The 26184-nt window shown below is 45.3% G+C and overlaps 2 protein-coding genes across 8 annotated transcripts in view; one reads left to right on the top strand and one right to left on the bottom strand.

Moving 5' to 3' along the window:
* LOC118299707 (kinesin-like protein KIF3B) overlaps positions 1 to 26184 on the bottom strand; it is a 100878-nt gene that overhangs the window by 16670 nt on the left and 58024 nt on the right. The window lies entirely within an intron of this gene.
* Positions 202 to 2460, top strand: LOC118299797. Of its 4 annotated transcripts, XM_035623820.1 has the most exons (8): positions 202 to 382; positions 479 to 608; positions 715 to 883; positions 964 to 1014; positions 1107 to 1255; positions 1331 to 1500; positions 1621 to 1870; positions 1982 to 2460. In XM_035623820.1, exons 1-5 carry the CDS (start codon positions 245 to 247, stop codon positions 1129 to 1131), a joined length of 513 nt encoding a protein of 170 aa, XP_035479713.1. In that variant the 5' UTR covers positions 202 to 244; the 3' UTR covers positions 1132 to 1255; positions 1331 to 1500; positions 1621 to 1870; positions 1982 to 2460. The 4 variants fall into 4 exon arrangements, with proteins under 4 accessions (XP_035479713.1, XP_035479710.1, XP_035479711.1 ...); XM_035623817.1 differs by having other exon boundaries at positions 964 to 1255; XM_035623818.1 differs by having other exon boundaries at positions 715 to 794; positions 964 to 1255; positions 1331 to 1870.

The raw sequence follows: 26184 nt of genomic DNA, 5'->3' as shown, positions 1-26184 counted from the left end.
CACTCGTTTGGATAGGCACATACAGCATGCCCGCACTGAGCTCTAAATACCCAAAAGAGTTTCCAGAATCCATGAGGCCAAGCGAAGGCACACTGTTAGACTATTGGCTGACCTCCGTGCCACCAACCCCAACCAAACCATGGTGTCCACATTAGATTTAAACCCGAGTCTGTTTGAGGAGGAGCCACACGTGGACCCGTCATCACCTGTCACAGAATGTGACTCAGCAGAGTGCAGGGACACAATGCACAATTATGAGCGCGAGCTGGTAAAGGTGCAGGCAGAGAGGGATGAACTGCTTGGACAAGTCAAAGTGCTCCGCAAGACGCTGCAAAAGCAGCTGCGCAGCCGCACCTCCACTACAGTGGAGAACCAGGAGGACGTGAGTCTCTCTCTCTCTCTCTCTCTCTTTGTCTTTTTTTCCATTCTCCCTGTCTTTGTGTGTCTGATTTTTTTTGGTTTTCACCAACTTTGACAGGAATGTGTGGAGGAGGCAGGCCCGTCCTCGGCCATGGCGGAGCAGGCAGGCCCATCCACTTTCAGCCCGTGGAGTTCAGGCAGCGGCAGGGGGAACCTAATGAGGCGGATAACCCTCCCAGCATCGATGGGTAAGCATATGTTGATAACATGATAATTAATTTGTCTTATTCATGCCATTGGACAGCAGAGTCCTCACATGTATATTATAACACCTTAAATTGTGTGTCGTTACAGAGGAATACCTCCAGACCTACAGGGCCCACCACGAGGGCCTTGACCCCATGACAAAAATGAAAGAGAATGCCGTATCTAAGGTCAGCAGAGTGAAAACATTTTTATTCTACATGGGCCACAACGTGAGCCGTCTGTCCGACTGTCTCTTTAAGATGGCCAGGATCCGTGGGTGAGTGACAATGTCATTACAATTTTATTTGTACATTTAAAGATTCTATTTGATTTCTTTTACCCACTTTCTTCAAACAGATGGGCCCGAAGCGTCGTGGTGGGAGGAATGAAAGTCACAACTGCCAAAATGTACCTACAGAATGCTTAAAATTTTGTGAAGTTCAGGGTCGGAATCCCAACCAAGACCTGCCGCCTCACCCGCATGCACTTCTCATCAATAGAGGGGGAACTGAAGATGGGGCTTAAGTCAATTCAGTGCAAGGTGGTCATCAGATGACCACCAAGCGGCTGAAGATTACCAAGTTGCCGTCCAGGGAGGAGCTGCAGAAGTGCCTCTCTAAGGCTGCCATCGCCATCCCGCAGCTATTGGGTAAGTTGTCCACAACTCTGCTTGCTAACATGACACATTATGTTGAGTGCTTTGCTTTATTTCTCTTTTCATCAGACGAACTGGAGGAGGACTTTACCAATCAAAAACGGTTCCTATTTTATGGGTACCAATGTGCTTATTGGAGCTGTTTGTTCGGGCAAAGGCCGGGGGTCTTTGCCAATATGACTGACAAAGAAGTGGAGGAGGCAAAGACCCTCAGCCAGGATCGGGGGTACCTGCTTCACGTAAGTACTATTTCTGACACTATTAGCTTTGAAGGTTAGCCCTGATGTCTACTGTGGTGCGTCTACATGACCCAGTCTGCCTGCACTCTCTCCCTTTTCTACGTGTCTGTGCCATAACAGATAAAGGAGCATAAGACAAACAAAACATTTGGGGAGGCCCAACTGTTTTTGAAAAGAGAGGAGTTTGCGTGGCTGGAGAGGTGGCTAGCAATTAAGAAAAGGGTCCCTTCGAAGGAGTCAAACCAGTTTGTCCTCTTCACCAAGCGCAAGGGTCCATCGAAAAATCTTAACAATAATCTCCAGTCCGTCTGGAAGGACATGGGGATGGTTGGGCTCATTAACTTTATGATCATTCGCTCTGGCTACTTGCGTAAGTTGACATTACATTCTAAACAAAGCTCCCATGCAAGTATGTGTGGAAACTGAAACCTTGATTAAAAGTACTGTCATTGATTTCTTTGCAATTTTCAATGTTTTCCAGGCCAAAAAGTCACAAGACCTAAAGGCCCGGAAGAAGGTGGCAGATTTTATGTGTCACGACACAAAAACTGCGGATCGATTCTATGTGGCCAACCCTGACCACACTGAGGCAGAGGAGGTCAGGGCCCTGGTGAGCCAGAGTCTCCAACAGGGCACCACAGGAGAGAAAGACCAGCAGCAGGAGCAGGAGAAGGAAGATGAGGAGGAGGAGATGGAAGGCGGCGGCAGCAGCAGCAGCAGCACCACAACAACCGAAGATGAAAATACAGCCCACTCATCTTCCTCAGCTGAACCACAGCCACAGGATGAGATGGAGGGCACCCTGAACTAAAAAAGGAGGCAGTCGATTGGGGAGTGCAGAGTAATCATAAGTCCATTTAAGTTGCTCCCAGACAAAAAGAAGACAAAGGCAAAAGATTAGGGTGAGGAGGCTTAGATTTCCCCAAAAAAAATATTGTTAGGGATTTTTTTTAGGATTGTTCTTGTGTTCTTTTGATTGTTTTATTGTGTGGTGTTTAGCTTTTAGGGATTTTTGTGTGATTTTGAGATTGTGTGATGTTTTGATTGTTTTATTGTGTGGTGTTTAGCTTTTAGGAATTTTTGTGTGGTGTTTAAATTTATCATATTGTGTGTAATAAATGGTTAAATTGTGAATACTTCTCCTCTTTCTTTCTAATTGCACACATTTTTTATTCATATAAGTCTCACAACAAAAACTACACTAATCAATGTAATACCAATACAAACTCCTTGTGTCATACATTTTTTTCAAATACCTCACCATGGGGATTCAGCTTCCACAAAGTGGACACGAGTCGCCCCCAGCCAGCGCAGACCTCCTGAGGGGGGAAACTGGACATGTTAGGGTCAATCCTGCGGACTTTGCCACAGTGTCCAATGGCAATACCTTGCACCCGACCAGTCCTGTACTTTCACCAAGTGTTGGCACCCCGTGTCCAATGGCAATACCTTTACTAGTGTCCAATGGCAATACCTTTACTAGTGTCCAATGGCAATATCTTGTGACTGACCAGTCCTGTACTTTTATAGAGCGTTGGCACCCAGTGTCCAATGGCAATACCTCCAATGGTGGACGATGTCCACTTCCAATACCTTTCATTGTGACATCTTTATAGTTTTGGTTTTGATATATTTAAGAACTTGGTTGAAATCATTTGAAACAACTTACAAAGTCAGGGGAGAGGGGAGCACAGACAAACACACCCTGCCAACTATTAAGCTCAAATGGAGAAGATTCCACTAAATGAAACATCAATAACACTGGCAAATACATAAATACATGTCTCAGCGTTTTGAGACATAGTGAAAAGAAGAAAAGCAGTAAAAGTAATCTGTAGCAAAAACAGAAGCTAAATATCAGATGCAGTGATGCAATAACACTGTATTGTTTGTTAAGTAACAAAACAAAAAGGTGTGGTTGACTGAGTTTGACCGCCTGTATTTATAAAGGTCCTGTGGGCGGGGCTAAGAACACCTAATGTGAAACCAAATTGCCTAGCAAATCAGCAGCAGGAGGCGTGGCCAGCAACATTACCATTTTTTGTGTAGGAGCTGCAGGATGAGCAACAGAGGTTGAAGAAATAAAAAACATATTCTATTCACAGAGAATATGTGCTTTCACTTTTCACTTTGCTCTGCCTTACAATCTGCAGCAATACAGCGTGACTGAAGTACAGCCGGTCAGGTTTAGGGCAGAGCTCTTCTTCAGCAGCCTGCATCACACAGCTCGAGCTCACTGATGATGGGAACCCAAACATTGCACAGCAGTGTCAGTGACCAGGATGGGTCACAATAACAGAATATAATCAAACACCAATCACTGGAATTTCCAGTGTTTGCTCAGACTTTGTCAGGAGGATTGAGACGCGTGTGCTACTTGACAGAAAGACGACCACTGAAACTGATATGTAACCTATTTCCATGGTTCTTTGCTGTGTGCAGACCATTTTCTCTTGTCATTCTTTAGGAGAGTGCTCCCCCTGCTGGCTTAGGGCCTTCTCCAGATTAGAAATTTTGGATGTCCTCATGCAGCTTTGTTTTACATTCCTATTATTAAACACCTTACATTTAAACCCTTTGGCAATATCTGGCTAAAAAACATGTCACTTACCTGAAAGGTTAACAGTGTCCAGCTGGCCAAAGATGAGGGCCCACGACTTCCTGATCTCCTCCTGATCTTCTCTGAGCAGAGGGTCCTTGGGGTCCTCGGTGATGGGAGGTCTGTTCTGAATGCTCTTGGATCCGTTGGTATGGCGCAGCATGCTCAGGCTCTCTTCATAGTGGTTGTCTGCGAGGGGAAAGACAGGAGATCATCAAGGTGCACATGTTTCCTCCCAGATAGTCCTGCAGCAGCCTCATCAGCTCCGAGTCCCGGTCGGGGATGTGCTTGGAGCGTCCGTCCACCGGGGCAGAGATGACGTTACCCAAGGCGAGAGGGAAAGGTTGATCTTGGGAGGCATTGTGCAGTCGTTCGCCAGGAGCACCAGTCTCAGACTGACGCTCACTTCCTGCCAGGTCAACACGGTTGAGTTTACCTGCTGCGTCTGAGAACCTGAGAGACAGAGACAACTTCAAAGTTTAATGTATTAAGCCAAAAAATGCACCCTTAGATACAAACACCATTCACGAAATTCTTCAGTTTGTCGACAGTTGTCATAGAGACACAGAACTCGTGCACTGAGCAACATGTTTTTTTTATATATTTACCTAAATTTATAGATTCATCTTGTGGTTTTGTCCAGATAAGAATGGACATCTTTCTAACCTGATTATGACATTATCAAACAGTATCTTTTTTATTCTTACTCTTTGACCAAAATTAAATCATATAACAAGTATAAATGACATGAGTGACGTCGCACAGGCTCAATCTGGTGCGACACATTTCATGAACTGGTTTCTGCAAAGTGCAAAAACAGAACTTGAGGTCGAGAGTCGTTACTCGCTACACAGCATTCTCTTTTTTCAGCACGTACTCTGAATAACTAAGTACCACAAAATAAAATATGACACTAATCTCAAATTCTGTGTAATATGTCCCATTGACTCTTAAGGGATGATACCAAACAACTGCATGGAATGAAATATCGATTCAATGTTCCATGATCTACAATGCTGAAATGATGAAATACACTTTGACTTTGAAACTCCCATGTCACATGGACATTTGATATGAACTCCCATGTCGATAACATCATGATAGTCTACATCAACATTCATAACTGGTCACCACCGGTAACACAGAACATGAATATGAGCAGCGCGGGCTCATTGTCATGGTAAATGCCCCGCGCTCCTCCTCCACCAACATGGCGGCCGTGAGCGTCACGTTAGCTGCTAACTGGCTAACCAACACAGTTAATGCGGTACGTCGCTCATGAACACTTTCCAAACTGAACACAGTGTCACAGTACAGTGCAATCTTTGTTTTCACTCCACGAACTAACATCGCCTCACCAGCTCACCTGCAAAGTGCAACAATATCACTTACGGTTGACAGCCGCTACAGCATTCTCCGTTTTTAGCACACACACGGGATTTTCATCCTCTGACATACTCTCGCGATATTTCCCTGTAACTCTCCCTGTGCAAATGGTGCTCATGTAGCGCCTCTGACACCTGCTGTCGTCTTCTGGTTACTACCTCTTGACAGTGACACTGGCAAAAATAACATGAGCCTTTCTTTGAACAACAATCATCGCGTTCTCCCCATAAACACACATCAACATATGGAGACATGTCAAACTCCCTCTTCATTTGAAGTACAACAAAGAAAGGATTATAATCAATGAGCTTCATCGGACTTATCGTGCCACATTAACACACACCATTTTACAATGTGTGATACAGGTATCAGGGCCGGTGTTATGGCCCCACTCGTTTTCGATTTAACTGGTTCCCTGCAGATGTTTTCCGGTACTGCGGTGAAAATGATCGTTTAAGGAAGATCTAATTAACAGCCAACGATGAAAAATTAAAGTGAAGAAAATGAAAAATAAAAAAGATCGCATGGAGCTGGATTCGATGTCACCACAGGACAAAGTCTGCGACACTCATCGTGAGCCACGCCAGCTCTTACCAATAACTGGTGTCTGTCACATATTGATAGATGATGTCATCCTCCGGGGAACAGTTTGATTTGGATTCACCTGAATCAACTCGTTACCCCTCGGCTCCAAGATCGTTTTCTCGACACTGGCCACATTTACAACCCCATTACAGCCGCACACGACAGAACCCTGACAGAAATAAATACTTGTAAACTGTAACAATCTAACTCGGACTTTATACTGTCAAAACACGCTAAATCATTACTTGCTTACGCTGAGCCACAGGAAGAGGAAAATAAAGGCAGAACTGAGGGCATGGACTTTACTGTCACTCTACTTCCTTTTGTGTAACTATATTGGATAGTAAAATACAGACGCACCTCTCAGACCTCAAAATTTCCCATCACGTGCTCGTCAATACCATGTTATTTAAGAGCTATACACCATACTCAATGACCAAAAATACAATCATAACTTATCAGTTGTCAAGCATTTATTGCAAGAAAAGGCATTACAGAGAAAAAATAATCCCAAAGGATTCAATCCCCTTACAGAGGATCACTTTACTGAGCCCAAAATGTGTAAACAATAATCAATAAATACTTCAATTCAATTTTTTTGTTCTATTTCATTTGTATAGCACCAAATTACATAAAGAAATTATCTCCAAGCACTTTACATAGTATGGTTCGAGACCTCACTATATTACAGAGAAACCCAACAGTTTCCACAATGAGCGAGCACTTGGCGACTGGGGAGAGAAAAAACTCCTTTAACAGGAAGAAGTCTCAAGCAGAACCAGACTAAGTGTGTGCGGCCATCTGTCTCGACTGGTTGGGGTAGGAGGAGAGAAATGGGGGAGAGAGGAGAGGTGGGTAGAAAGAGGGGGAGAGGACTTATTTGATCACAAGTCCAACGTGAGATATGGAGGCCTTTGTGTCTCATGAACGCTCTGTGGAATAGCAGAATATTGTTGTTATTTGTAACCAAGAACCTTTAATGACATCACTACTGATTTATGAAACTTGCCTTGGCATATCCTTGCATTTTGTAATTTGGTTAGGGGTTTCACCAAAGGGGTCAATGTAAAGTGCCCGCTTCTCCTTTGGATAAATGACCATCACAATGTACGAGAAGTCATGTAGAGAGGATTTATCAGCATGTAAATGAAAAGACTTATTGCATGCATTTGCCTCACTCTTGACCTCCCCTCCGGGGGCCAGATTTTGCAGGTCTGCAGCGAATATTTTGTATTGCCCTACTTTGCTCCACAGCACAACTTGCCTTCTATCTGACCAGATGTCAGCTATTACTGAGAATAAGATTACAGAGTTCTTCACAGAAGCTTAGTTTGTAATTGAATGCAGCATGAATTTGCAAATGTTCCCCCAAGTCCGACTGCGGCATATGAAATACTCCTGTGTGAATGCAGATGTCTTTCAGTATCTTGTCAATGAAATTAAATTGTATTGACATCTATACTTACATTCATCTGGGATGACTGGAATTGAGGGATTAAAGGCAATTGTGTTGCATGACTTGAGAGTTGAGGATAAGGACTCTGTGAGAATGTGGGGGATTGGGGAACCCCGGGACACATCGAGGAGCTCGGCTGCAGTGCCAGAGGAGGAGTGGATGTGTAGCCAATCCATTTTGCTGGAATGCGTGGTTGTGGTTCCATGTTCCACATTTCTTTAGATGATCAATGTTGATATTTTCCATAGTGTTTCCTCTTGGTGTTTTTAGGTCAGCACTTTTTCCATCAATGTTGATAATTACAAATAGTCCCAGTAAATTAGCTTCTAATTTCCCTCCTTTTCTTTGTTCTTGACAAATATTTTTCCACAACACTTTATCCACAACCACAAAACTGTCATCCTTCCCCTTAAAACAACTTCCTCTTCCTTTGCAATATTGACCTCCACTTTAGCATGCACATCTTTGAGGTTTGTTATTCGGCTGCATATTTCCTCATTTTTAATTAGGGTGATGATTAAAAATTATCTGTAACATTCATTCATTCATTCATCGTCTACCGTTTTATCCATTTAAGGGTCGCGGGGGGTCGCTGGAGGGGGGGGTCGCCAGCTAACATTGGGAGGCGAGAGGCGGGGTACACCCTGGACAGGTCGCCAGCCTATCGCAGGGCCACATACAGATACGGACAATCATTCAATGAACCTAACCCCATTCTGCATGTCTTTGGAGTGTGGGAGGAAGCCGGAGAACCCGGAGAGAACCCAGGCATAAACGGGGAGAACATGCAAACTCCACACAGAAAGGCCCTGGTTGAACCGGGATTTGAACCTAGAACCGATGTGAGGCGAAGGTGCTAACCACTACACCACCGTGCAGCCCATCTGTAACATTGGTGTAGATAAATTAACATGAGTATATTACAGCAGAGAAAGAGATATGGTTGCCAAAGCAGCCCCTCCTGCAGTAAAATGCAATCATACCTGCCACTTGTCTGGAATTTCAGAGGGATAACGGGCCTCCCTTCCATACATGAGGAAATATGGAGAATATTTTGTGGTTATTTGTTTTTGGTGCGCCGTCCAAACACTGTAGGTTTGATATCATTTTCCCAGTTGCTTGGATAGTCCTGCACCATTTTTTTCAAAGCCCTGAAAGTGAATACAAATTCAAATCACATATACACATATACATACCAAGCCATTTGTTTGAGGGTGGTATGGTGTGCAGAGGCTTCTGGCAATACCCAGCTTTGAACACAAGTCCAGGTTGATCTAGAATATGCATTCGATAAGAAAACAAACACACATTGTTCTGTAACACCAAATTGATTTCCCAGAGTTGTTTCCAAAAATACAATAATAATCACGTCTCAGAATTCAGCTTACTTTACTGACAAATTCTTTACCCAGGTCCATCAGGATTCGTTTAGATGCACCATACTTATAGAAAAAATCCATTATGCACTCTGTCACTTCCTCAGCCTTTTTACTTTTGAGGGGAAAGACCTCTAGCCATTTAGTGAAGTAGTCCACCATGACACAAATGTATACGTTTCCATTGTTGGAGCACTTCAACTTCCGAACAAGGTCCATCCCAACAAGTTCAAATGGCTCTCACACATTAAATGCAAACCAAAGCATAACATCAGCTAAGAATTCCATGTTAAATATGTACAATTTAATAACATAATTCACCTCTATTAGTTTATACTGAGTTCTCTCCTTTATTGTCGCCCTCTTTTTTTGACAGTCATCACATTGGGAAATTTAACAGAGTAAAAGAATTGAGAACAGTCAGGTATGAAATATTTAAATATTTCCACAGATCCACATAAATATTTAGAAATAATGTACTTACCCATTTTGTGATGTCTGCTTTCATACCAGGCCAGTAACAGCGTTTAATGATTGCGTGCATAGTCTTTTCCACTCCACAGTGAGCCCCGATCGCACTGGCGTGAAACTCAAGAAATACTCCCATATATATGGTTTGCTTCTTCTGGAGTACGACCGACTTTTGCAAGGTGATGCTGCTGCTCGTCGCAATTTCTGTGGCACAGATAATATATTTTCCCATCTACAGATTGCATTGCAATGAACATTTGAAATGATATTTGAAAATTCATTAACATTATTGATGCAGTGCTGTTGCCTTACTTATTAACTGGTAACTCTCAGTCTTTCTTTTAAGAACATAGTCTTGATTTTTGCTGAATTTTGGAGGATAGATGCTTTTCAACTTTAAATCTACATTCTCCTTCACTTTGACATGGTCCATAGTAGCTTCCTTTACTTCTATTTAAATTGTTTGGGAAATAACCAGGGATTCAGTCATGTGCCATATGTTATTCATTTGCCTCCTAGATTGCTTGAATAATTTAAAACACCCTGCTCTCTCCCTCTCCTCCTCTCACCACAGCTTCTCCAATTAAATAAACTCAATTATTACAACAAATAATACATTTGACCCAAAACGGAAAAATAGCTCGTGTTGAACCGCGACAGAGCCAGCGGGACCTTTCGGAAGGACTGCCTGAGATGAGGCTGCTCTCGGCAGGCAGTATGAGCAAAGTTTGAACCAGGCTCTAACTTGATGAACCGACCACAGATATTAAGTCAAAGAACTATATTCTCGATTCAACATCGTTAACATTCTGGAACACAACAACAGATTCATTTCTAAAGTTTTAACTTACAGTTCAGACTTTTCTCTCTTTCCGCTGGTCCGCCTTCAGACTCAGACACCTCATCACTTCCAGCGGAAATGATAGCTCTCAGTACAGGAAACGCACATCAAGTACACAAAATTAAAGCGTGTAGTCACTCCTGTTTCACCAAAAAATACAAATTAAAATCATGCAGAAACTTCAGGTTACAGCGATTTTTGTTGTTGATTTATATTTCATTTATTTTATTTAATAGTAAAGTGAAAACTATTATATCCTTAAACGCAGCAGACGTCATGGTTTTTATGTAACTTACCTATGTCAGTGTAGAGTATAACTGTTCAATAATTCTTAAGTAACATTATCTTATTTAACAAGAAATAAACCCAACCCATACAGCTTAGTGACATCAATTCGTAGACATAATAATTGGAAACTAACTTCATAATCAGCGTCATTATGAGTGAATGAACTGAGAAAAAAACACTGATTAAATAATCAAACATTTTTATTTACAAACACATTTATATAGTCAATAGCACATCTTTAACATAAAATAGCACTGTAAAACCTTATGGGTAAAATACTAAGAACACTAGAATTATTAAAATGAACACTATTAACACTATCATATACACTAAAATGTAACAGAGTAAAAAACATTCTAAACTATTTACAAAATGGGGTGTGTTTGTGTGACAAATGTTGTGTGCGTGCGAGAATGTGTGTGTTTGTGTGAGAATGTTTGTGAGAATGTGAGAATGTGTGTGTTTGTGTGAGAATGTGTGTGTGTGAGAATATGTGTGCTTGTGTGGAGTGAGGAGGCCTCCCTCCTCCCTGCAGACCTGCCACCGGCTTCCATGCCTTGTGGCATCGGGCGGGTTTCTTTGCTGGCGTCTGTTGAGGAAGCAACGACACAAAACAAACAATGAGTGAGGTGTGGTGTCACAGATTACAGACTGCGTCTTTAAAGTACAGGTGTTTACCTACAGTCTCAAGACTCAGGACCAAAGTCCACCTTCTCCTCCTGTAGCCCGGGCAGAGGTGGAGGCGGAGGTGGACAAGGGGGCAGCCAAACCCTCAGTAGAAATTAAAGCAACTGTTAAACTACCCCCCTATCCCCCGATATGTTTACAGTACATGTCACTAACCCTGTTTGTGTTTTCTATCTCTCCTAGTGTATCTCTGACCCCAGAGCTGCAGGACCCAAACCCATCATTATTGTTGTTATTATTAATATTAATATTAATATCATCACTAATAATAACAGCAACATAATTGTATTTTTTAATTATGAGTATCAATCTGGTAGAGATTACAGCGGCGGTTGTACAACTGTCCTCTCTCTTTCTTCTCTCCTACTGTCTCTCCTCCCACCCTCTTTCTGCCCACCTCTCCTGAGTGGCCGGATGACCGCCCACTCAGTTGTGGGCGGTCATCCGGTTGAGACAGATGACCGCCCACAACTGAGTCTGGTTCTGTCAGAGATTTCTTCCTGTAAAAAGGGATTTTTTTCTCTCCACCGTCGCCAAGTGCTTTTGTGGGATTTGTTGGGTTTTCCCTGTAATATTGTAATATTGACCTCACTATGTAAAGTGCCTTGAGGCAATGTATGTTGTGATATGGCGCTATACAAATAAAATTGAATTGAATTGAAAATTGAATAGAGGTCAGGATACTTTTGATATGTATACTCCTATTATTGGGAGAGGCAGGGGTTTGTTTAACACAGATGGAATAGTCCGGAGTAGGAATACAGTGTTAACTAGTGTGTATTCAGACGATACTCATGACATCCCCCCACTGTAGCATCAGTTTTCCACTCCTGCTGTTAGCAATGAGAACACCACTCAGCAGTTAAGTGACCTCATTGGTGAGTTAGGCAGCCAGATAGGTGAATCAATAACCAGCCACTTGCTAGCTAGCCAGGCCCCACTCACGCCAAAACAGTCTCCATCGGCCAGATCAGTTAGAACTGAAGCGCCAGACACAACCATTGACCTTTCCAAAATGAGCCTGGTAGTCAGATCTGATATCAAGGACCCTCCCATGTTTCGTGGTGATGGAAAACAACAAATACTCCATTCAAGAGTGGATTGATATGACGGAGGTGTACCTGCACAAGAGAAATCCGTCAACTGATGAACAGGGAGGTTAGATTCTGGGCCATCTTCTTGGCAGGGCGAAACGCATTGTCAAAGTAGGATTGAAAAGCAGTTCACCATCTGGCACAGCTGTTAACCCTGAGACGATCTATAGCATATTGAGACGCTATTTTAGCGAGAGTCCTGGGTCTTGTTTACCACTAGCTGATTTCTACGCAACCCCGCCAACAGCAAAGGAGGCACCAGTAGATTTATGTGTCCGACTGAATACAGCCGCCGAAGCAGCTGACAGACATTTGCAGCTCCAGAGGAGCAAAATGGATAATATGGATGCAGAAATAGCCATGATGTTCATTAGAAATTGTTCTGATCCTGGCCTTGCCTGTGTTTTCAAGTGTAAGCCCATAAGCAAGTGGACGCTCACAGAGCTGCAGGAGGCTATTGATGAACATCAAAGAGAGTGCCATGTGAAGAGATTAAACGGTAACACCACCAGAGCACATGCCCTCCAGGTAGCTACTGCGGTAGCAGCCATTAGTTCTCCAGAACCAGAAACTGACTATGCCCAAGAAAGGCCAAGTGCATCCCAACCAATCCAACCAAACCAAGTGAAGCAGCTGCCTCAGAACAAAGTGCTTCGGAGCGGGTGCTAAGTATGTTAGAGAGAGTGCTAGAGCGCACCAGCTAGCCTGCTCACACAGCCAGCCTGCTCACACTTTCCCCCTCAGCTCAATTCACCCCTTGCCAAGTCTGTGGTAATGGTTCTCACTCGACGCGAAAACACTGTATGAGAGAAAGGGGATGTCTAGGTTGCCTTAAAGTGGGATATCAGCGAAAAGACTGTCCTAAAGCCTCTGCCCTCTAAGCCTCTGCCTCTGTCCAGGGAAACTAAGTCACTCGCACTTGGGAGGGGACAATGTGAGTGGCAATGAGACCCTCGACTCCAATGGAGACATGCAATCTGTATATGCAGAAAGCCTTAAATCTGCCCCACCTGGTGTTGTTGTCCTGTTCCAAAACATAACCAAACTTGATAAGGCTGACAGTCTGTTTTACACCAACGCACAGGTGGATGATAAAGTTTCATTGCAAGCGCTACTAGATACTGGCTCCATGGCCTGCACCATTAGTGAAGAGGCTGAACAGTTGCTTAAGAATGTTGGATCAGCATCAGAACCCAGCAGTGTCCACACTGTTAGTGTGCTTGTTGACTGTGGTAGAATCCATGTCAAGCCCAAATGCATATACCACGTGAAGATGGAAGTGTATGGTTGCACATTCAGTGTACAGGCCTTAATGGTTCCTGGACAGAAAGATCAGTTGATCTTGGGCACAAATGTCATTAAACACCTCTTAAAGCAGTTCAAACAGTCTCCTCACTTCTGGCAAGTTCTGAGCAAACCTGAGTCTGAAAATGTACCTGAGATAATACAGTTTCTTAGCATGTTGGCGGGCATCAACAGATGGCAGGGTGATACAATGCCAGATTTTATTGGTACTATTCAAGCTGGTTCAGGAAGTAACACTTCTACCAAAACAAGAGCAGCTGGTTGAACCATCAAGAACACAAATTCACAAGAAAAATATCATAGTCTGCAGGTCTGTGAGCTCTATGAATGGTGACAGATGGGTCCCAGTCAGGATCCTGAACACGTCTGACAAAGCTGTCACTTTCAAGCGTCACACCAAGTAGCAGATGTGTCCACCTGCATAGCCATTGAGGATCTGGATATGACCACTGAACAAAAGCCAGCTACAGATATCAGAGTGCAGAATCTGACAGTGTTTGGTGACGCAGCCAGGAGTTCCATCCCCCCTACCTTGTTCCAGTTTTCATGACACCCTACATAACCTGGGATTAGATGATCTGGATATTGATTCATGTGAGGTGTCAAACCATTGGAAGTCACAACTACTGCAACTGATCCACAAGTATGAGGACGTCTTCTCAAGGAATGAGCTTGATTGTGGACTGGCTAAGGATTTAATCCACCGCATCCATCTGTCTGACGAACGGCCATTCAGACTCCCATACCGCCGTGTTCCACCAGCACAGTACCACGAACTCTGGCAGGTTCTTAGAGAGATGGAGGAAAGTGTCACTCACTGTAAATCCAACAGTGAGTGAATGGAAAAAGAATGGGGACCTCAGGATATGTGTGGACTATCGTTGGTTGAATGCACATCCTTTACCTCACCAATCAGAGTGTCTGGCAGCTCTGAGAGGTAGCGCCATATTCAGTGCCATGGATCTCACCTCTGGCTTTTATAACATCACCATGGCAGAGGAAGACAAAAAGTTGACAGCCTTCACCACACTTATGTGACTCTATGAGTTCAACAGACTTCCTCAGGGCTTATGCAATAGCCCTGCAAGCTTCATGCACCTAATGATGGGGATTTTTGGTGACCAGAACTTTTTGACCCTACTCTGCTACTTGGATGATGTGCTTGTGTATGCCCCTAACGAAGCCGAAGCCCTCAGGAGGCTTGAGACAGTTTTTGACAGGCTGCGAACTCACGGATTGAAGCTGGCCCCCAAAAAATGTCAGCTGCTTAGGAGAAGTGTGACATTTTTGGGACACATTGTGGATGTAACTGGTGTGTCAACCGACCGTGCTGTCTCGGCTCGAGCATCACATAGGCATCAAAGGCACAGCCCTCGCCCCCCTCACCTGCGGGGTCCCTCAAGGTTCTATACTGGTCAATATACTATTTCTGTTGTACATCTTACCCCTAGGGGAAATCCTGGTCAAACACAACATCTCCTCCCACTGCTTTGGCGACGACGTCCAGCTGTATCTCCCCCTAAGGGTTGATGGGCAGGCTGCACTCCATCCATTGCTTGACTGTCTGGCTTACATCAAGGCATGGATGGGTGTAAACTTCCTCAACCTCAATGAGAGCAAGACAGAGATCATTGTTTTTGGCAAAACATCTCTGGTCTTCTCCACCGATGCCCTGGGCCCTCTCGCCTCTAACATCAGGCCTTCTGTCAGAAATCTTGGTGTGATTTTTGACAGTGCCTTCAAGCTCAAGCAGCAGGTCAGTGCAGTAGTTAGGAAAAGCTTTTTCCACCTGAGAACCCTAGCTAAGATTAAAGCCTACCTGCCCCAGAGTGATCTAGAGAGAGTCATCCATGCCTTCATAACATCTCAACCGTGCTACTGCAATGCTCTATACACTGGCATTGATCAATCACAGCTCCGCCACCTGCAGTTGGTTCAGAACTCAGTCGCCCGACTCCTCACCTGTACAAAAAAGCCCAAACACATCACCCCGGTCCTCACATCGCTCCACTGGCTCACCATCTGCTACCGCATTAATTTTAAATGTCTACTGACTGTTTACAAATCCCTCCATGGTCTGGCCCCCGCGTACCTGTCTGATCTTCTCCACCACAACATCCCCTCCAGAGCACTCAGTCAGCTGACCAACTGTTGTTGTAAGTGCCCAGGTCAAGGCTAAAAACCAGCGGGAAAGGGCTTTTGCAGTAGCAGCCCCCAGACTCTGGAACTGCCTCCCCCTCCACATCTGTGCAGCCCAGTCTCTGAATATTTTTTTAAGTCCCATTTAAAGACACACCTCTTTTCACTTGCCTTCGATTGGTGTCTCCTTTTTTAAGTGCCAGTGCATAGTGGCCCCTGGTTACCTTTTAAATTTTCTCTTTTTTGCTTTATTTATTGTATTATTCTTTGTTTATTGCGCTTAAGCACTTTCTGGTGAAGCACTTTGGTGCGGCTCAGCTTGACTTGACTTGACTTGACTTGACCCTGATAAGGTGCACGCCATTGCTTCGATGGTGGAGACTGATCTAATGATGGAGGATGGCGTTACACCGTCTCAGAAGAAGATAATAATAGTAATACATTTTATTTAAATGCAGCTTTCTTGGCACTCAAGGATACCGTACAGGAATACATAGGACATTAAAAGTGGCACAAAAAAAATAAAGAATACTACAACAACAATAAAAACAACATAAAGAGGCAGAGCAATTGACATCAAGTGGAATAGGCAGTTTTAAACAGATGTGTTTTCAGTTGGAATTTGAAATGGGGAAATGAATCGATGTTTTCTAAGTTGGGGTGGTTATGAATTCCAGAGACGGGGAGCAGAGCGGCTGAATGCTCTGTTCCCCATGGTGCTGAGACGAACGGAGGGGACAGACAGGTGTATGGAAGAAGAGGATCTGAGGGAGCGGGTGGGAGTGGGGCACTGGAGGAGATCAGACAAGTATGTGGGGGCGAGGTTGTGGATGGCCTTGAATGTAAACAGGAGTACTTTGAATTGGATACGGAACTGGACTGGGAGCTAGTGGAGCTGTTGGAGGACAGGAGTGATGTGGTGGATGGAGGGGGTTCGAGTTATGATGCAGGCAGCTGAATTCTGGACTAGTTGAAGTTTATGGAGGGATTTGTGAGGGAGGCCGAAGAGGAGAGAGTTACAGTAATCCAGACGGGAAGTGACGAGACTGTGGACAAGGATGGCGGCAGTGTGGGCAGTAAGGGAGGGGCAGAGACGATTGATGTTTCGTAGGTGGAAGTAGGCAGACCAGGTAATGTTATTGATGTGGGGTTGAAAGGATAGTGTGCTGTCAAGGATGACACCCAGACTCTTAACTTGGGGGAGGGTGAAACGGAGGAGTTATCAATTGTGAGAGAAAAACTGTCGGTTTTGGAAAAGGTGTATTTGGCGCCAATGAGGAGAACCTCGGTTTTATTACTGTTTAATTTGAGGAAATCTTGAGTGAACCATGTTTTTATTTCAGAGATGCAATCAGTAAGGGCGGTGGGCGGGAGAATGGACGAGGGTTTGGAGGAAAGGTAGTGCTGGGTGTCATCAGCATAACAGTGGAGATGAATGTTAAATTTGCGGAAGATATTGCAGAGGGGAAGGAGGTAAATGATGAAGAGTCACCTGAAGTGAAGGAGGAGGGAATGGATTTCAAAGACTTGAGTTGAATGAACTGAGTGCGGCCAGAGATGTATCACCCACACTCTAACGTGTGAGTGTGGGTGATGCCGATGGAAGATAGCCTGTTGAGGAGGGTGGTGTGACAGATGGTATCAAAGGCTGCACTCAGGTCGAGGAGGATGAGGATGGTCCAGAATCAGCTGGCATAAGGAGGTCGTTGGTGATTTTGATAAGTGCTGTTTCAGTGCTATGGAGTGGGCGGAAACCGGATTGGAACTGTTCATACAGGTTATTTTGGGATAGGTGAGAATGGAGTTGAGAGGCAACTGTTTTTTCAAGGAAGATCAAGTCATTCTTGGGCTTGGTCATGTACTATCAGCAGTTTATACACGACTGTTCCCGTATAGCCAAGCCACTGTTTGAACTGGCCGCTGAACCAAAAGGGAAGAGAGGAAATGCACGGGTGCTGCTGTATTCAAGAAGTTACACCCAAGTGATTGGAGAGAGAAACATCACAGCTCATTCAAACAGTTGAAAACAGCCCTCCTGGAGTCTGTCGTACTTGCACATCCTGACTTCAGCCGACCATTCATTCTGTCTATGGATGCTTCGCAGGATGGCTTGGGTGCTGTATTATCTCAGGTTCTAGAGTGTGAAAGTAAGGCGTGCCCCATCGCCTTTGCCAGCAAGGCACTCACCCATGCTCAGAGCAACTATCCTGCACACCGCCTAGAGTTTTGGCATTGAAGTGGTCCATTTGCGACAAACTTAGCCATTGGCTAAAGGGACACACATTCACAATTTAGACGGACAATAATCCCCTAACCTACATCCTCACAAAAACCAAACTTGACGCGTGAGCAAAGATTGGTATCCAAGTTGTCACCATATAATTTCAGCATCAAGTACATACCTGGTCCTAAGAACATTGTTGCTGATGCCCTCAGCAGGCGTTCCTTTGTCTAAAGCCATGTTTGCCAGAGGCTTATGAAGGAGCCATATGAGGTACTGCTGGAGGAGTCGCAACAAGTTCAAGAGGGTATGGTCCATGAGGTGTTTAGAGTTAGTGCCAACCACCAGTGTTGAGTGCCCAGTTTCACCAGGAGACTAGGAACATAGTTCTCTGACCAATGGTGAGGTGTGTGCAGTCTTGGCGGGCCATGTTGAGTGGGACCAGGGTTCCAAGCAAAGGGTGGCTCTCTTGGCTCGCTCAAGACTTGGAGAAACTAGTCCCACTAGGTGTGAGTGCTCTCCATGTCTTCTCACTCCAAGAGCTTCAGGATAAACAGAGAACAGAAGCCATGCTGTCAAGCGTCATGCCTTTTGTCACCCGTGGGAGACGGCCGACAAGAAGAGAGAGAGCTGGACTGTCATTAAAGGTGCTTTAAACCCTGAAACAGTAGGAGAAGCTTAAAATACTTGATGGCATCCTGTATAGGGTGTGTAGGGATTCTCTAAGTGGAAGAAAATGTCATAAGTACATGGCACCCTCGTCCTTGGTCAGTCATGTTTTGCATGGCATCCATGATGATGCTGGCTACCAGGGTCAGAGTAGGACCTTGTACCTGGCCAGATAGAGATTCTTCTGAGCTGATATGGAGTGCGATGTCAGAGAACATGTGAAATGCTGCAAGCACTGTGTTGTCAGCAAGACACTGGAACCAGAGGGGAGAGCCAAGCTGGAAAGCATCAAAACCACAAGCCCGTTGGAGTTGGTCTGCTTGGATTTCTGGTCTGCAGAGGATTCCAAGGGAAACAGTGTGGATGTGCTTGTTGTGACAGACCATTTCACTAAAATGGCCCACGCCTTCAAATGCTCTGACCAGTCAGCAAAACTGGTCAGAGCAAAAAATTCACCCAGCAGCTGTGGGATAGGTCTTTTTGTCTCTATGGCTACCCACAGAGGATCAATCCCGACCAGGGTGCGAATTTTGAAAGCCAGTTGATTCAAGAGCTGTTGCAGATTGCTGCTGTCAAAAAATCAAGAACAACACCTTACCATCCCATGGGGAATGGGAAGTTTTTTTTATTTTGTCTTGCACTGTGTATAAATGCAACGTTATCAGTGGTGACATATTGCTGAGTGTTTCCGTTTGTTTTTCGTTGGCAAAAACAGCCGTTTTTTTCTGTCAAAATTCCACAGAGATTTTGTCCTCATTTGCATGTTTTATGACCTGCTGCAGGAGACTGAGGGAGAGTGCCTGACAGCCTGTGTATGTTGACCGTGTCCCTTGCTACTTCCATAGGTGTGTAATGGTGTTGAATTGTTATCTGTCATTGTCTTATGCATTTTTATAAAGTTGCACTTCATTTTTCAATGAAGAAATTACTTTTGTGATTTATTTTTAATTTTAGTTTTAAATACATTCGTCTTTATTGTAAGGCCACACATTATTTTGGTGTTTACATTTCATTTATAGCAATGTTTTATGAATATTTTTCTTTTTTTTAAACTTTGGAAGATTTTGTGCTGGAGACTGAGGGAGAGTGCCTGACAGCCTGTGTATGTTGACCGTGTCCCTTGCTAATTCAATAGGATTAAATGCACAGATCCTGAATCCTGGTTTGAGTGGTGTCTTTCTGAGCTTGAGCGACCATGCTACAGCCGTTACATAACGTTATCTTACATACCTTGAAAAGTAGGGGGCCACTCAGCCAGGTTCCATTCAAGGAGTTAGGAGCAACGTGCAAAAATATAACTTTAGTTTGACAATAGTTACACAGCATTCTCCGTTCTTGTCACGTACACAGGGATTCTCCTTTCCTGGTGTAATCACAATAACAATACACAATACCAAAAATGCATTAAATAAAATATTACACTGTCTCGCAAACTTTGTGTAATCTGTCCCATTGACTCTTAAGGGATCAACAATGCATTTGCATGAAATGAAATATCGATTCAATGTTCAAGGATCTAAAATGACGAAAGTCAAAGTTGCCTAGCAACCACAAACAACCGTTGAGGAATTAAACGGCTGAGTGCGGCAGACATTTTGGTGAGAATGCAGTGAGGTCAAATGTCAGAATGCTAACAGGAAGAACATCGGAATAATATCGGAATAATATAGAACTAGTGCACTGACCATCTCTCTCTGCCTTATTGGGTACCAGGGGCGTGAGCCATCGTATGGATCTCCAGGGGGGCAGAGTGTGGAGCAGAGTGTGTGGGCTGATGGCTGGGGCCCCGGATGTCAGCTAGAGGTTCCAGGGCCCCCGGTGTGGACCAGAGTGTCTGGGGCCCGAGCGACAGGCTGGAGAACCAGGGCCCCCAGTGTGGAGTGTGACGACCCTCCTGCTCCTCCTGCCTTTGTCTGCTTCTTCTTCTTGTCTTGCAGTCTGTAGGAGCTGCTGGAGGGTGGAGCTGGGAGGGTCGCCTTCTTTTATCTGCCCATCTGGGCAGGGCTCCCGGAGAGTTAAATAAGCCTGTCTTTCTCGGAGGGTATATATATATATATATATATATATGCCTTTTTAATATTCTGCTATCCACTTTGCTGCTGTGACATCCGAATTTCGCCATCGTGGGACAAATAAAAGAATATCTTATCATGTGTGTGTGTGTGTGTGTGTGTGTGTGTGTGTGTGTGTGTGTGTGTGTGTGAGTGTGTGATTAGTGGATCAAAACATTTTTCCAACTGAAATTCACATCACCACTTTCCTCAAGCAGAAAGTTCTATTGAGTGTCAGAGACAGTTTGGTGTGTACAACATGTCTCATTGTTCCTTGTTTGTCCAGTAGAGGGCATTCAGCCACAGGTGTGTTACATACAGGAGTGTCTGACCGTCGTAGTCCAGTACAGAGGATTGAACATTGAGCCATAGTTTGTTTGTTTGAATATATATAAGTTGTTCAAGGTTTGCATGTGTATATGGATCTACGCAGACTTTATGGTGAATGAAGGAATAATGGTAAACAAACCAATCATATGTCAATCATCTTACATATTGAAAAGTCATAATGGAGGACATGAAGTGTCTGTCTTCCTTCATGTTTATTGTCATACGCACACGTTTCAGTCCAGTGACTTATATGAGGGGGACATTTGTCGGTGGATCCCAATAGATAGCAATCTATCTATAATAGCAATGGCAAGTTTTCCCCAGAACAGAAAATATGAGTGTCATTCAGAAAATCACAAATTTGAAGAGGTTTGACACCGTACATATGTCATTTAAATAAAGAATGAATAATTTGGGACCCAAAACGACCCCCTGATGAACTCTAAAAGTGATATCTAATGTCTTTGATTTGTAATCCCCTATGTGCACGAATTGATGTCTGTTACTTATGTACATCCAGTTGTGTACAACCCCTCTGATATCAAACTTTACCAGTTCATTGATTAATAAATGATGATCAATTGTATCAAATGCTTAATTTCAAATCTATGAATCCTCCCACTGCATATTTCTTGTTATCTATAGAACTGGTAATGTCTTCAATTAACTCCATTAATGCCATGGATGTAGATCTGTTCAACCTGAATCCATACAGTCAACTAACAATATGTGAGTCTCAATAAATTTATTCAACCTCTTGCAGTGTTTCCCCAAGGATGGAGTTGAAGCAGCTAAGGTGAAGCACTTGTGTGGGCACAATAATTAGATCCAGTACACTTGTCAATCCTGCTTATCGATCCGGTACTTTAACAGTACTCTTATCGCTTCTTGTTTCCTTTTTAGTAGAAAAAATGTAATTACATTTGAATAGAATGGAATGGACAAATGTGTTGTTTTTCGGACTGTCCATTGTTGAACAATGAACATCCCTATTTTGAACAAATAACTAATTTAAAGTACATGATGTGTGTTCAGTTATGGGACAAACATAAAGAGAGACGAGTCCTGACTGAGAAGAAAGAGGAGACGAGTCCTGACTGACGAGGAGTGAGAAGGTGGACGAGGAGGAGGAGACGAGCCCTGACTGAGAAGGAAGAAGAGACGAGTCCTGACTGAGAAGGAAGAGGAGGAGGAGACAAGTCCTGACTGAGGAGGAGGATGAGGAGGAGGAGATGAGTCCTGACTTAGGAGGAGGAGGAGGAGGAGACGAGTCCTGACTGAGAAGGAAGATGAGGAGACGAGTCCTGACAGAGGAGGAGGAGTAGGAGGAGACGTGTCCTGACTGAGGAGGAGGAGGAGGAGGAGACGTGTCCTGACTGAGGAGGGCGAGGAGATATGTCCTGACTGAGGAGGATGAGGAGACGAGTCCTGACTGAGGAGAAAACGGAGACGAGTCCTGACTGAGGAGGAAGAAGAGGAGGAGGCAAGTCCTGACTGAGGAGGAAGAGGAGGAGACAACTCCTGACTGAGGAGGAGGATGAGGAGGAGGAGACGAGTCCTGACTCAGAAGGAAGAGGAGACGAGCCCTGACTGAGAAGGAAGAGGAGACGAGTCCTGACTGAGAAGGAAGGGGAGACGAGTCCTGACTGAGAAGGGAGAGGAGGAGGAGACAAGTCCTGACTGAGGAGGAGGACGAGGAGGAGGAGAGGAGTCCTGACTGAGGAGGAGGAGGAGGAGACGAGTCCTGACTGAGAAGGAAGATGAGGAGACGAGTCCTGACAGAGGAGGAGGAGGAGACAAGTCCTGACTGAGAATGAAGATGAGGAGACGAGTCCGGACAGAGGAGGAGGAGGAGGAGGAGACGTGTCCTGACTGAGGAGGAGGAGGAGGAGACGAGTCCTGACAGAGGAGGAGGAGGTGGAGGAGACGTGTCCTGACTGAGGAGGAGGAGGAGGAGGAGACGTATCCTGACTGAGGAGGTGGAGACGTGTCCTGACTGATGAGGAGGAGGAGGAGACGAGTCCTGACTGAGAAGGAAGAGGAGGAGGAGATGAGTCCTAACGGAGGAGGAGGAGGAGACGTGTCCTGACTGAGAATGAAGATGAGGAGACGTGTCCTGACTGAGGAGGAGGAGGAGGAGGAGACGTGTCCTGACTGAGGAGGAGGAGGAGACGAGTCCTAACTGAGGAGGAGGGTGAGACGTGTCCTGACTGAGGAGGAAGAGGAGGTTTGGTTTCCAAAGGCCCTTTATTGCGACATTAAAGAAACAAAATAAATGACTGTGACCTCAACATTTTGAGGGTAAACCGCAAAAAAGAAAAATTTCAAAAATTAACAAATAACTCCCCACCCTCCCCCACAGAGCACAAAGCTCCCCCAACAGCCCACATCCGACTGAAGGCCAGCACATCACCCATCATCTTAAAGTAGGTGTGTTCCACCCACAGTCTGGCTTTCAACAGTCCTTTCAGAACCGGCACGGGTTCCACACTGCCCACGTTCTGGAACCGGTTCCTACGTGTCAGCCAAATGGCCAATTTTGCAGAACCAGATAAATAGTTTAAAAGTGTGTGCACAGTCTTTTTCTTGGCACAGTATTTTGGGCCCAAAATTGATAAAGAAAAGGAAAAAACCTCCCCAAGCCCTTGAAACCACACCTTCAAACAATCAAACAATGGCAACAGGCGAGGACACTGAACAAATAGGTGCACCAATGTCTCAGACTGTGAACAAAAGATACACCCCACCCCTAGCTCAGAATCAAGGTGTGCTCTGTATCTGTTTGTAGCTATCGCCGCATGCACAATCCTCTGCTGTCCGATTTTCAACGGGCAGCTTGTACAGGGACCGCCAGCTGCCTTTCGGGGAAATGTCTGGGCCGAAAAACTCAGACGACCTCGACTCCTCTATCCCTGCCAGAGAGTTCAAAGTCAAGGTCTTTCCACCGGTCTGATAGAGTGTCTTCTTCCCTGCATCCTGAAATGTGGCCAGGTGAGGGGTTGTGAAGGACAGCAGCTGGTTTCCTCCCTCCTGCCACTCCCCCACAGCCGGGGTGATGGACAGCGAAGGGAACCTGTACTCACACCCCTCACTCCACTGGTCACACAGGGTGCAGTCTTCAGCCAGTGCTCTCAAGGTTGGTGGCAGAGCAGCACAGACTTCCTCCACCACTCTGCAGACCAGCCTGGCAGAGGTGATGTTGCTGGTCTCCCTCAGAGTGTTGACCGACGTCACCGTCATCCTCATCAGATGGCCTACTTTGGTACATCCAGCATCTTTGAGGTTGGCTCGCAGCGTTCAGGTCCTGAGAAAGTTGTTGAAGAACAACAGTTCTTCAAACACCCACAGGCCCGGAGTCTCATTGATGTTACTTGTGACCTGAAAAATCTGCCATGCCTCCAGCACAGATGAGTAGAACATTGTCAGCCCAGTCAGGTCCACATCCCCAGGTTGTAGGAAGAAGAGGTGCTTGTCATAGCCCAATCTTCCAGCTCTCCTCAGCAGCAATCGGGCTGTGTCGCACTACCTCGGGACACAGTTGAAAAGCAGTTTTTGTGCTGTCTGTAGTCTAAATGATGCGATTCTTGCCTGGATGTTAATTAGTCTCCGTCCTCCTTCAGCCACAGGCAGGTAAAGGGCAGCTGGTCGGATCCAGTGCTTACCTGACCAGAAAAAGTCCACGATAGATCTGTGAACATCCTCTATCAGGGCTCTCAGTGGCATCAGGGCAATGAGTTTGTGCCAAAGGGTCGAGTCAGCCAAGTTATTGACCACCAGAGCTCTTCCCCTTAAGGACAGCTGGGGTAGCAACCATTTCCATTTAGACAACCGAGCACACACTTTCTCCTTCACTCCCGCCCAGTTCTTCTTTTGAAACCCCTCTGACCCCAAAAACACACCTAACACTTTTTACCCCTCCTTCCCCCACTCAAGCCCCCCAGGCAGACTAAGCATCACCTGATCCCTCCCCTGTCCTACCCACAAGGCTTCACTTTTGGCCCAGTTGACCCGTGCAGACGACGCTCGTTCATATAGCGACAGGGTGTCCTGCATATTCTGAACATCCTGCTGGTTGGAAACAGGATGTTCACATCGTCTGCATAGACTGAAAGAGCCGGGAAAAAAATCCTGGTCGAGTCCGAATTACCCAGGCACGGTGAGCCCACTGAGTCGCTTCCTCAACATGCAGAGTAGTGGCTCAATAGCGAGACTATACAGCTGACCTGAGAGAGGACAGCCCTGCCTGATACCTCGCTTTACAGGGTTGGCCGACTCAGCCCTGCCCCAATCTTCACCAAACATTGTGCATCACTGTACAATACACCAAACCAAGCCAGAAACCCATCACCAATACCAAACGCCTTCAGTGAAGAAAACAAATATGAGTGATCATCCCTATCAAAAGCTTTCACCCAACCACCCTTTTCAGTATACTGACAGATTTTATGAATTTATCAATTTCACTGAAGTAATCACTCACTTTCACTGACTTCTTGAATTTCTCATCTAGGAAATTGTAGTTTTCCTCTAGTGAATACAGATCAGTGCTCTTGACAGGAGTTTCACCAATAGATGTTGTGTCTGACCCGAGTCATACTCCAGGTCATCTCCCTGTGCTGGAGCCTGGCTAGTGGATGCACCCTGTTCTTCACTGGTGATCACACCGTGCTCTCTGTCTGCTTCTTCAGTCCTGACTGCTGGCTGTGCTTGTGTTGGACCTGCACACTGAGGGCTTCTCAGGTTTCCTGCAGCCACACACTCCTGCTGCCTCTCGGCCAGTGTCTGTTCCACCCTGCAGTGTTCACGGACCTCCACCGCTTCGAGCCCACCAGGGCAGACTCAGAGGAGATGAGTCCTGAATGTGGGGGAGGAGACGTGTCCTGACGGAGGAGGAGGAGGAGGAGGAGGAGGAGGAGGAGGAGGAGGATGAAGAAATGAGGAGATAAGACCTGACTGAGGAGGAGGAGACGAGTCCTGACTGAGGAGAAGGAAGAGGAGGATGAGGAGATGAGTCCTGACTGAGGAGGAAGAGACGTGTCCTGAATGAGGAGGAGGAGGAGGATGAAGAGATGAGGAGTTGTGTCCTGACAGAGGAGGAAGAGGAGGATGAGGAGAGGAGTCCTGACTGAAGAGGAGGATGAAGAGAGAGGACGAGTCCTGACTGAGGAGGATGAGAGGGAGTTCTG

The sequence above is a fragment of the Scophthalmus maximus genome, chromosome 11, assembly GCF_022379125.1.
Source record: "Scophthalmus maximus strain ysfricsl-2021 chromosome 11, ASM2237912v1, whole genome shotgun sequence".
Taxonomy (NCBI): Eukaryota; Metazoa; Chordata; class Actinopteri; order Pleuronectiformes; family Scophthalmidae; genus Scophthalmus; species Scophthalmus maximus.
This window is presented reverse-complemented; position numbering and strand designations above follow the sequence as displayed.